Source organism: Spinacia oleracea, chromosome 6 (genome assembly GCF_020520425.1).
Source record: "Spinacia oleracea cultivar Varoflay chromosome 6, BTI_SOV_V1, whole genome shotgun sequence".
NCBI lineage: Eukaryota > Viridiplantae > Streptophyta > Magnoliopsida > Caryophyllales > Amaranthaceae > Spinacia > Spinacia oleracea.
In genome coordinates, this window is record NC_079492.1 from 109,225,580 (window position 1) to 109,238,446 (window position 12,867).

General features: G+C 37.5%; 2 protein-coding genes across 2 annotated transcripts; one reads left to right on the top strand and one right to left on the bottom strand.

The window, feature by feature from the left end:
* Nucleotides 1–2,239: 2,239 nt before the first annotated feature.
* On the bottom strand, nt 2,240–3,181 carry LOC130463469 (uncharacterized). Its single transcript, XM_056832604.1, has one exon. The coding sequence runs from the start codon at nt 3,179–3,181 to the stop codon at nt 2,240–2,242; it is 942 nt and encodes a 313-aa protein (XP_056688582.1).
* A 2,962-nt stretch (nt 3,182–6,143) lies between these two features.
* Nucleotides 6,144–9,873, top strand: LOC110788754 (ATP synthase small subunit 6, mitochondrial). Its single transcript, XM_021993397.2, has 3 exons — nt 6,144–6,362; nt 6,475–6,517; nt 9,676–9,873. The coding sequence occupies exons 1-3, from the start codon at nt 6,233–6,235 to the stop codon at nt 9,680–9,682; spliced, it is 180 nt and encodes a 59-aa protein (XP_021849089.1). The 5' UTR covers nt 6,144–6,232; the 3' UTR covers nt 9,683–9,873.
* The last annotated feature ends 2,994 nt before the right edge of the window (nt 9,874–12,867 follow it).

The window sequence follows — 12,867 nt, forward strand, 5'->3', positions numbered from 1 at the left end:
TCACTCTACTCTTAACTTCAGTTTGGATGATTTTGACAGTGCTCTTAATCACTGGTACTTGAGCTCTCCAAACAGCTGAGTTCCTAGCTTTCCAGATGTGATAAACTAGGCCAGCTACAGCTGTGTACATAACTGTCTTCTGTACCTTGCTCTTGGCATATCTTTGAATATGTTTGAGGAGGATAGCAACAGAATTCCTGCTGTGTTGGAAACCCAGCCAACTCATAATCTGGTTCTTACAGTTGACACTGAAATGGCAATCAAAGAAGAGATGGTTTGCTGTTTCTGAATGTGTACCACAAAGGGGGCAAAGGTCATCAGACCCTACCATTAACTTATACAACCTGTCTTTTGTTTTCAGTCTATCAAGCATAGTAAGCCAAAGAATGAATCTGTGTTTTGGCACAGAAAGTCTGTTCCACACATATTGTTGCCAATGAACCTTATCAGTTTGATGACATAGAGTAGTGTAGGTTTCTTTGATAGAGTACTTAGATGTTCTCAGCCACTGGTGAGAATGCAAAAGAGTGTTGCAACTGTTCTTCACCAAGCAAACATACTTCACCACCCAGCTTGCTGCAGTAGGGGCAATGAAGTCATCCCAATTCTTATTTTTCACATAAACAGAATGAATCCATTTCACCCATAAATTGTCTTGTTTTCTAGAAATAGCCCATGCTAGTTTTCCCACTGCAGCTTGGTTCCATAGGAGCAGATTTCTGAATCCCAAACCACCCTGATTTTTTGGAAGACAAAGTTTATCCCATGCCACAGGGCCAGGTCTGGAATCATCATAGTTCCCATACCAAAGGAAGGATCTGCAAATGGAGTTGATTCTTTTCAGGACAGTTTTGGGGAAAATAAACATTTGTGACCAATAGACAGTCACACTCATAAGCACAGTATTAACCAATAGAGCTCTCCCAGCAAAGGAAAGATGTCTTGAACTCCAAGTTTTTATTTTGGAGGTCATTTTAACAATGAGAGAATCACAGTCACTAGCTTTCAACTTCAGAGGGGAGACAGGAACACCCAGATATTTGAATGGGAGAGAACCCATGCCAAAACCAGTCAACTCAGTAAAAGAGGGGAGTTGATGATCTGGAATTCCACAGCAGTACAGGGAAGACTTGTGAGGGTTAACCATGAGTCCAGTGGTGTTAGAAAACACACCAAACCCATCCATCATGAGTTGAACTGTTTCCTTTTCTCCTTTACAGAACATGAGGAGGTCATCAGCAAAGCATAAATGATTAAGTTTCATAGGTCTACACCTGGAATGAAACTTGAAAGAGGGGTGTTCACCTACTGTTTGCATAGCCCTTGAGAAGTACTCCATGCATAGGGTGAAGAGCAAGGGAGACAAGGGGTCCCCTTGTCTTAACCCTCTTCTAGGATGAATCAATGCAGAAGGGGTACCATTAATCAAGATGGAATACTGAGTGGTGGTGAGGCAAGTCATAATGAGTTTAACAAAATGGCTAGGGAAACCAAGATCAAGCATAATCTCCTCAATGAAATCCCACTCAACAGTATCATAAGCCTTTTTAAGATCCAGCTTCATAAGACAGTTAGCCTGCTGTTGCCCTTTCCTATAGATCTTGACAATGTCTTGACACACAAGAACATTGTGAAGAATGGATCTGCCAGAAACAAATGCTCCTTGGTTATGGGAGATAATGTCAGGGAGAACTCCACCTAGCTTCCCACAAAGAAGCTTAGAAATGCATTTGTAAAGCACTGAACAACATGCTATGGGTCTAAAATCACCAACTGAAGAAGGGACACTGACTTTGGGGATCAAAGTGATGGAAGTCACATTAATCTCCTTCAACATTTTTCCAGTTCTGAGGAAATCATTAATGGCAGCATGCATATCATTCTTAATGAGATCCCAAGTGCATTTAAAAAAGTGACTATTGAACCCATCCAATCCTGGTGCCTTAGTGCTTGGGATATCATCTAACACTCTTTTAATATCCTCCATGGAGAAATTGCAAATCAACATATTAACATGATCCTCAGTCAGTCTTGGCCCTCTATCCATGATTGCCTTCTTGATAGGAGATCTAGTATCCATTCTTGCCTCAAATAAGTTTCTGTAAAAATCCATAAAGGCTTCCTGAACTTTTTCCACTGAATTCACCCATTCACCAGTGGAATTCTGAATAGAGTGGATGTTGTTGTGTTTTCTTCTCTGTCTGATACTCTGGTGGAAAGCTCTGCTATTCTCATCACCTTATTGAAGCCAGTGAGCTTTAGAAATTTGGTGAAGGAAAGAAAGATGGTTCTCATTTGCAGTTCTGTATGCAGCAGCAATTGTTTTTTCTTCTGTTGCTAGAGTGAAATTGGTAGGGTCATTATGGAGCTTGTTTTGAATAGCAGCAAGTTGGTGTTGCAGTTGAGTTTTGGTTGCTTCAAGATTACTATAACCAGATTTATTCAGGACCCTTAGATCCTGTTTGATCCATTTGAGTTTCTGAGTGATTCTAAACATGTGGCATCCATAGACAAACCTGTGCCAGTGTCTTTCCACCAGTGGAAGAAAGTCAGGAGATGAAGTCCACATGTTATAAAACCTGAAGGGTTTCTTTGACTGATTGGTAGTGAAGGTATTCAATATCATAGGGCAATGATCATAGGTCCCTTCAGGCAGATACATTGCTTCAGCAGTAGCAAACATGTCATCCCAAGCAGTATTGGACAACACTCTATCTATTCTGGAGAAAACCCTAGCCTCCCCTTCCTGCTTGTTATTCCAAGTGAAATGCCTTCCAACTGTCTTGACTTGTGAGAGTTTGCAAGTGGCCATGCAGTTCCTCATTGGTTTGATATCAGCCAACCTCACAGGTGAGCCAATTCTGTCCTCCATTTCCATGATGGAATTGAAATCTCCCATAATCAACCATGCATGCTGGTTAAGGGAGGCAAAAGAAGACAAGGTGGACCATAAAGGTTCTCTCTCAGCAGGAGTGTTGAAACCATAAATGAATGAACAAAAAAACCCCTTATCGGAGCTTCTTACAGTGATGTATGTGTGGATCAACTGACTTCCCATATGGATGATATCCATTTTGAACACATCAGGGTCCCAGGCAAGAATAATCCTACCATTATAATGACAACTTAGATTGGTGGTAAAGCACCAGTTTGGGCAAACTGTGAGATACAAATCACCCATTCTTGGTGCTTTAACCCTTGTTTCCAGGAGGCTAAACAATTTAATGTTGTGAGATTGGATCAGTTGTCTCACATTAATCTGTTTTGAGTGTTTGTTCAACCCCCTGACATTCCAGCAAAGAATTCTATCCATTAGACAAAGGGGATGTCACCCCCCTGTCTGATGGACTCACAGTGCTTAACAACACCTCCTTTTCTTCATGAACAACCTCAGTATCGGAATCAGATAATGTTTGGAATGAGTTTGCAGTGACCACTGGTTTCAATTGTCTGCTGATTGTCTTGCTGAACTTAGTGGCTTGAACAAAACCATCTCCTAGTGGCACAGGAGGTGGCACAGGTGCAGTGACTGGTTGAGTTGCTTTCTTTACCCAAATTTTCCTAGCATTTCCAGTTTGTTTCTTGCTACAATGATCATGAGTGTGGCCCATCCCCTTGCATACAGAACATGTAATTGGTAACCAATCATAGTTAACCTGCTGGCTAACCATAATGCCTATTTCATTCCTGAAATGGATCACATTAGGGAATTCTTGATCAATCTGCACCTCAATCATGACTCTGGCAAACATCAGTTTGTCCCTATTTTTTGTGGCTTGATCAACTTTGATCAATCATCCAAGTTGGCTCACAATCTTGCCTAGGCTTTTCTCCCCCCAGTACTTAACATCCAAACCATGCAACTGAATCCAAATAGGCAGTTTCTTAACAGGATCTTTGCTAAAATTAACATCAGCAGACCAAGGTTTCACCACTAGTGGTTTGGAATCAAAAAATTGGTATCCCCCCTGCAACACCTTGGAGCAATTCTCCATTGTTGTAAAGCGTACCATGTAGATACCCCTTCCCACCTGTGCAACCTTATCTACCCCATACTTCCCCCAGATTCTGCGCACATAGCCCTCCATAACATTCTGGGGTGGGTTAGCCCCAATCACATAGCAAACAACAGCTGATTCCCAGTAAGCAATTTCATCTTTAATATCATCAAATTCAATCTGGACTATGGGGGTTTGGGTACTAGATACAGTATTAACAACATTGTCATCAAGAATCACAGCATTATGTTGAGACAGATTATCATCATCATTCATAGATTGAAACAGAGTATTCCCGCCAATATTTGAATGTGAAAAATGGGTACGAACATCCTTACCACTGTGTAATCCACTTAGCCACGCATTAAAGTCTCCTCTGATTTGTGATTGTTGTTGCAAATCTCTTAAGCTTGATTTTGGGGTTAATATTTGATTGAAATCGTCCGATTGATTTTCTGGGTTTATCGAGTGTTCGGAAACATCATCGGAATCTGCCATTGATGTACCCTTGTCAAGCTTAGGATTAGGTCGGCCCTTCTGTTGCACTTTAGTTGTCTTATTCTTTGACTTGCTTCCACCATTGTTGTGTTTTTGAGCTTGCTTGCGCGTGTTTGCCATGGCGACGAAGGAGGTTCTCTCTTCGAACCCTCGCAAGCAATCTCTCCCCTATTGTTTTTTATTATTAGAGGTTTGATTAGTCAAAATGTCTAATAGTGGTCCAAATCTCTATTTTCCTCCCAAAACTCTCTCTACCAAACAGGGCCACCTCTTAAAATCTCTCTTAATTTTAACCTAAAACAAAATTACAAAATTAGTGACCCATACTTTGTTTTTTTTTTAAAATTAGTCCCCCCCTTTTCTTCTACTGATGATAAGCTTTATCTTCCCTTTACCCATGGCAGAGAAATAACACAACACTCAGCAAAAGAAATTACAGAAAAATATAGGATGAAATTTTATGCAATGGAAATCAAATAATTACGTCCTTAATTACTATTTTGAGAAGTATCTCATTCAATTGTTGCGGTAACCAATATCTATCTATCTATCTATACTAATATATTAAAAGGCGTTGTTAAGAACGTATACATGTCATGTATACCTCTCCTTATTACCCCACGTTACCACTAATTAGCATCATGACATGTCATTACAACCAAAAAACATGTAACTAGGATCGAACCCTAGACCTTTGTGTTAAAAGTTACATTTCCTACCATCTTAACCAACTACAACTTATGTGATATCTTTTCAAACAAACATAATATATTCATTTTACAATAAATAATACATTGAATAAAAATGAATGGATAAAAGAAGAAGAAATGATTATTTAATTTATAAATGTATAGTTACTACTTTCCTAACTTAAGCCTCAAAAAAAAAAAACAAAAAAAAACATCGGTGTAATAGAGTGTAATAACAAGTGGAAAAGCATTGACAAATGTTGAGTAATAAATCAACTAATGATGAAGAAAATGATCCTACTTTGTTTTGATTTTCGAATGTGGGGTTTCAGATTGAGAAGGATGTTGATCGACCACTCATTTTATGTCACCATCGTAATTTGATGACGACACCATCTATGTGCACATATTTTTTTTTTATAAAAAAATCCGGGGCAACGCCCGGACCACACACTAGTTAATGATTAATTTGGGAGACCAACTATTTAATGGGGGAGCAGAGATGAAGAGTTCATGCCTCGTAATTGCAACAACGAAAGGGATTAAGAAGGAAGAACAGTAATTAGGGTGAATTGGAGTGAAAAGAACTAAAAAAGAGAAAATATTAAAATAAAATAAAATAAAATAAAGGGTCACGTGACTTGCACATGGTCAGTCAACGCCTGAAAAGTTGGGTCAATGCCGGATTATGACTTCGGGTTTCATTTTGCAAATAATTTTTTTTAAGGTTTTATAGTGCCAGATTTTGTTTATAAGGTTTTTTCTCACAAAAACTTATATTTATAAGGTTTTTTCTGACGATTTTTTCTAAAAAAAAAATAAGTAGATTGTATGGGCTGGCTTCTCACAAGTGATTATTGTAAATAAAAGCCCAATTTATAATACTCAGGAGTCAGGACTGGGCTCAGCCAGATCGTTCTAATTTCTACCAACAGCGGCATATAATATCAGAACCCCGATTCAGTGAAGGGCTGAAGGCGACTGCGAGACGCACACACAAACAAACAGATAGAAAGAGAAAAGAGGAATACGAAGAGAGAAGAAAATATGGGAGGATGGAGGAAGTTCGATCCATGGCCGATTTTCTTCAAGAGAGAATGGAATCGTAACTGGCCTTTTCTAGCTGGTTTCGCCGTCACCGGCACCATCATCACCAAATTGTCTCTTGGTCTCACTGGTACCCCGCTCCTTTTCTTTTTTCTTCGCTAATTCGCCATTTTTATGTTTTCGCATCAACGATCGGCTTTAATCTTACCATCACCAAATCATTTTTTTGTGTGTTTTCGCAGAGGAGCAGGCCAAGGACTCGCCGTTTGTTCAGAGGCACAAAAGGTATCCCTAATTCAATTTTCGTCAAACCCTAGATCTGTTATTTTTGCATTGTTTTGATTGGTTTTGTATTTCCGTTTAATTAGGTTTAGGTTTAATGTGTGATCGTGCCTGTTAGCTGTAGATTCATCTTAAATTAATTAGAATCAGTCTGGATTTGTTTTGGCTGTTGTTGTAGTGATTAATGTGGAATTGAGATGATGTGTTTCAACAAAATCGGTCATTTTGGATTCGTCTCATTGTTGTTGATATTAGTTTTGACTTTTTAGATGATATCCGTTTATGTGATCAATTTTTATAGGAATTAGGCTATAGACGAATTTAAATGATTGCTGCTCAAATAGATATAATGGCAGCAATATGGGTAGTTGTCATTCTACTAGCACTTGAAGTATTAAGTACTGGCCGCCTCAGTTTTAAGCTAACTGAGGACAAGTCATTCTATCCTCCATGTCATTGATTTTCCGGGTGTGGTAGGGAAGAGGGGGCAAAGGCTGCATTGTCATGAGTTCATGACCTTTTTGAGGATGAGCAAAGTTATTCTCGTGATCTTAAATGATTGGTATTGTGTTATTGGATTAAGTGGGTTAGAGTCAATTTGGGGGTAGATCATAATCAACTTATTTTGACCCAGAATATTAACATAATGTAGTTAGAATGTGTCTTATTAAAAAGAGTTGAATGTCAAGTAAGACTGATCATTTGGTGTTCATGTAACTTTGAAGTGGATCATACATTCATACATGATTGCCTTGTTCAATGACAAACAATGCCCTGTTAGCCCATAGCCACAACAAAGTGCTTCTGCACTATGCCTCTCTCTAGGGTATTGGCAGCTGTAAACGTCTGAATTGTTGGACAGTTTGATGTGGCTCTTCTGATTAGACCGAGTTGTTCAATGACAAACAAGGCACTGGTAGCCACAAACAGAGTTTTCTGTGCTATGCCTCTCTCTATGGTATTGACAGCTCAAACGTTTGAATTGTTTGACAGTTTGATTTGGCTCTTCTGATAAGAACACAATGTGTTTCATCACAAATACTATAGTTGAACAGGTTGTATGTCATTTAGTGCATAGCGTATTTACTTAACCAGTCACATCAGTTTTAAAGCACAAATGTAGTAAAAGAAGAACTAGTCTTCGGGGAGAAAACAGCCATTTCTATACAAAAGGTTTGCAAGTTTCAAGTGTAAAGGTCACGATTTATTTTTCTTTAGGCTCTATAATTCGTTTATATGCTATTTTTCTTTTCTTTTTTCAAAAGGTTTTATGAATAACTTTCTAAATTTTAACAGGAACCATATTTCAAACATCAAATAATTTAATTTCTCCAATTATCTTTTCTCTTACTTACCTGAAGTCCTGATTATTCTATTTTTAAATCGTTCCTCCCCTGCCTCCCTACCTACCTACCTACCTAATAGAATCGAAAGATTACTTGAAACACAAATCAATTCAAGAAGGGGATTTCATCCGTAAAAATTCCACCTAGCAGAATTATTACAACCACCAGTCCACCAATTTTGGTAACTTCAAACCGTTCTAGGGTGTTTCATCCCAGGAAACCCCATCTAGGATATGAAGGGGTACCTCGACTTTCGAGGATTCTTGCTCAACATTTTTGAGGGGAAAACCAATTTTTAACTTCTGTTCCCAAAATCACTGTCTGGGCAATTTTCCGTAATATCTCTCATTCTTTCACTTTTGTATCATGCATTAAATTAAATGTCTTGTTCAACTGCAAGGTCATCTTATCTATTTGTGATGACTGATGAAGTAGATTGTCATTGTGTATCAAGTCATGGGCCAATGGCCAATTAGGGGGTAGGCCTGGTTATTGGACAGGGTAGTCCAATACTCCAATGGGTAGCAGGGTTGGGCCAATATTAAAAGGGTCTTGACCCTTTATCCTATTAATGGACAGGGCTGATATAGGGTATTTGTTTATAGGGCTCTTATAGGGTATTAGTAAAAAGCCCAATAACTTTAAAATGAAAATACAAGGGTCAGACCTGGTACAAATGTCGTGACCATGAAGCATTAACTTAAAGGCCCACCCAACAGTGCCAACACACATAAACCCCAGACTTCTCTCTGTTCTCTCCTCACCCCCTCACTTTCTCTCTCCTCCCTTCATCCACCACCACAACTCAACGTTGGGGTCTAGCAGAAGCCGACGATATTCCGGCAAGGCGGCCAACCACGACAACTAAACCATCACCGCCTGTGCCTCTGGACGGCGGCAGCGCCACCAACTAGACTTTTCTTCTTCCTCTTCCTTCTTTTCTAAGGTAATCAATTAATAAACCTTAGATCTGGTTCCTGTTGTTCCTGGGAGGTTCTAGACACTTATCTTATCCATGTCGTCGGTTGGTAATGCTGCTTCTACTGCTGCAAGAAGCTCTCCTGAGCAGATACTTGAGAAGATGTTTACTCTGTTCATGGAGCAGGGGAGTTTGTGGCCAGATATTTGCAGTTTGGCATATATCAAGTGCCAGGAGTTATCAGGAAGTACATTATATGGGTAATCCACCCTGGTGCTTAGTTGAAATAGTTTCTGATTTCCTGCGGTACTTTAGGTCATAGATTGATCAGCTTTGTTTTATGCATATTTTTTGGGGTTTAGTTTTCAATCAGCTTGTGAATTTGTAGGATTCTTGATTGATGAATTATTTGTTTCCACTTTTTAATTTATGATTTTTTGGGGTTTAGTCTATGTGGATGGTATTCTAATGTGGTATTAATTACTTATGTCATCCATTCACTGCAACTGCATTAGATGAGCCTGACCCGACCCTGTCCCTTATGACCCTGACCCGCTTATATTTTCTATGACCCGCCCCGCTAATAAACCACCCAATAACCAGGCCTAATTAGGGGTAAGAATTGTATACTATGACACTATGTACAGCCAACTCCCTTGGTACCGTAAGGGTTGGAGGCTGGGAGCCTTTTTAGAGGCATACATGCATTGGGGTTATGTTGTGGACTCTTTTTTCTCTGCTCTGTTGGGGTATCCTTCTGTAATTCTCTTGTTCATGCATGCCTCGGTGTCATATTAAAATGTGCATTCCCATCATCTTGATGCTTTTTTCCCTTTCCATCTATTTTATTTACGTAAACACTGGACAATGTTTGATTTCTGTTTTGTATTTTTCAGGCACTAGATGTGGTTGATGTATTTTTTTCCGGAAGCCTTTTTATGGCTGATGAATAACAACAGCAACGCTTCAGATTTTCTTCTAAATTTCTATTGAAAATTGTGTTGTTGGCTGTTTTTTATTTGATAATGAAACCATTTGAATTGTTTCATGAATTTTAGAAGTCCTCAATTATGAAATACAGGTTTTGCAGTCAATCCGATTGTCACTTAAGTTGTGGATTGATGGTCATTGACCTGATTGTTTGTGTGTGGGTTGTGTACTGCCTTTGTTTAAAAATGCTATGTTTATTCTATTCAGAAATATGACAATTAGCCTGTGAAATAGAAAATTCCTGCATCAATAAGCTCATTCTGAAGCTGATATGATGGTTTGCTTTCCAAGCTTCATGATGGGTGTGAGACTTAGATTTATACTAATGCCCTGGATGAGAGACCTGGGTAGGTTCCTGGATTATGCTGATTCTAAGGCAATTACTTAAATCTAATCTTACAGATGAACACTAACGACGAGTTTGTTGCTTATGGGGCTAGTAGCAGTTGAGCACAACTTTAGGGCTTCAATATGTCTAGTTGACTCCAGTGATCACCAGACACAAGTATCATGTCATAACTCGTAACCTTTGCAGCACTTGTTGCCTTGAGGGCTCCACTTCGGAAACTAGGCTAGGTAATAAACTGGTGGTGGTTAATATTACTTAGTGAACCAGTTAGCACTTGGCAGGTGTGTTTTGTGTAAAGAGTCCTGCTTTCTTTAGTGGTTAACTTGCACAATGGTGTTTCTGTTTTATATGGTAGATTACGATAGTTTAGTAGACATATTATTTGGGTTCCAAGTTGTGTGACAAGCATACTGGTGAGGGAAACTCTTGGACGGCCAGTTGGTGAGGATTGATACCCTTTTGACAAGGATTGTCTCGAAGATTGGTGGCTGGTAAAGTAGTATGGGCTAGAATAATGCTGTCTGTTACTTTTGCCACTTGTGTCTGAACTCCAAAACCTTGGGCCAGTTGACCAGTTATATCAGCTATGTCTAGGCAATATCAGCTTCAGATATATCATCTCTGTTTTGTGGCCCTTGAATTTCCATCTTTGTGGCTTGTCCTGAAGCTTATTGTCGTCTTTTTATGTCACTATTATCTGCAGGATTCAGTTTTGTAGTTGGTTGATGAGATTCAGTAAACCCTAACCAAAGAATTCTACGCCATTTATGTTCTGATTGCATTTCCTCGCTTTGCTTGTCAAATCTTCCCTAGGGATATTGGTGCATAATGTCCACATGAGAAAAAGCTAATAAAACCATGAAAGTCAAATTCATTTTCCATAAATCGGGCGATCAATTTTATGTTTATTTATAAAATGCTTCTGAAAGGGAAAGAAATGCAGATATTTATCGTTGCTTAGCTCACATTTATTTATTTATTTTATTATATATTTTTTTAAAAGGAAAATTAATTCATTAATAAAGAGACATACGACATCTACAAGAGAAATATAGATCTAATAAATACATAATAAGTTGAATCAAATAAAGGTTTCCTATGGAGTAGTACTGTTTTTTGAGTATCATACTACCATCGTTCTTATTCCGATTTATGATTTGATGTGAGTATTAAAAAATCGAAAATGGTGGTTGAACTAGATGTTAACTCTTTCTTTTGTTTTAAAGCGCTATTAAATTTAAGAAAAAAACAGTACATGATAAGAATTCGCATCATGCTGATAAGAAATGTTGGTGCAGCCATTCATTGTGTTTTTCGTTGTTCTTTTATAATTCATTGAATATGAATATCCCTAATTTATAGGCCATATTTGGTTAGAGACTACTGTTAAGAAATTTAACTGAAATACGTCATCATATATTGTGAAATGTGAACTATTCGAGTTTTTATTTTGCTTATGATTTTTTTTTGACATAGGCTTAATATTGCATAATAAACGTTTACAGCTACTAAAAAACAAGATTACAAAACAAACTATGAAGAAACTACTATAAACTGAAAGACCAACAATCCCTTCGTTGTTGGATCCTCAGTTGTTGATATGACTTTGTTTATATTGCCAATCTTCAACGTGCCAAAGCCATCTTTATTTTTTAGTGGGTTCTTGTAGAAGATTGAGTTGTTGGGGAAGTAAGCAATTGAAGGCTACCTTAAAACTAAGGAAAGAAGCGGAAGAGTGGTATCGACAATTCGACACAAGCTGGTTGCGAAGGGCTTGTGAATTGGTCACAAGCAATCAGAGTCACTAAAAGTGACTCGAAAAGCAAGCTGTGAACCCCCATAAACTGGGGAGCAACATTCAAATAAACCGTTTTGCTTATGATTGAGGCTAACAAAATAGTTTAAAGTTTCTTCAATTATTTTTATTTTTGTTTTGAAGTTCAATATTTAATTTACTAAATAAAAAATGTGACCCATAATAGGTAGATTGGTAATGAAATACTCCGTAAATAAATTTACTTACTTACAAGTTACAACGACGAGGTATTTAAATCTCGATGAAAAGCATACTAAATAGTAAACATTGGTCATAATCATCGATGCACAATACGTCATATGTTATGTCCTTAGTACCTTTCAACTTTAGTTTTAGAGGAGATTGAACATATGCGTTTGTCAAATCATATGAAGAGTCGAATAAAATCCAAGAAAATTTCTTACAAGCGATTGTATGATTATTTTTAATAAAAACAAAATTTGATAGTTATGTTATAGCTTATATAAGAGAGGTCAAATTGAAATTGTCTAAATCCCTTGAGACTTTTTAGAGAATGTTTCAATTTTTTTTCTTCCCTTTATAAATGTACTAGTAGTACAGAAGTATTTAAGAAATGATTTTGTCATGCCATAGATTGATTTCGGCAATTGAGAGTGTGCGTGCTCTCTGTATATGGAGCCGATGGAGCACAAATTCTTATTTAAAAGTGGTGTACAGTAAATATTATCAGTAAAAGTTAACTCAAAATGCTTAAAATTTAAGTCAATACATGTAAAACTTATTTACTTTTTAGTGATAAATTTTTTCATTTTAACAAAAGTTATTCATTTGAAAATATTAATAATGTTTAAAATTAATCATTTGACCTTTTAAAATGTTTTTCCATTAATTTTTTTTAACGATAAAGTATAAAAGTTAATCAAACATTACAAAAAATTGCGTAAACTAAAAAAAAAGTGAAAGTTATTTTTT

What these genes read in the sequence shown, in the direction of transcription:
- LOC130463469 (XM_056832604.1), bottom strand. Translation starts at nt 3,181, where the DNA reads ATGGGTGATTTGTATCTCACAGTTTGCCCAAACTGGTGCTTTACCACC.
- LOC110788754 (XM_021993397.2), top strand. Translation starts at nt 6,233, where the DNA reads ATGGGAGGATGGAGGAAGTTCGATCCATGGCCGATTTTCTTCAAGAGA. An exon ending in ATTGTCTCTTGGTCTCACTG is followed by an intron (nt 6,363 to 6,474) that starts GTACCCCGCTCC and finishes GTGTTTTCGCAG; the next exon opens with AGGAGCAGGCCAAGGACTCG.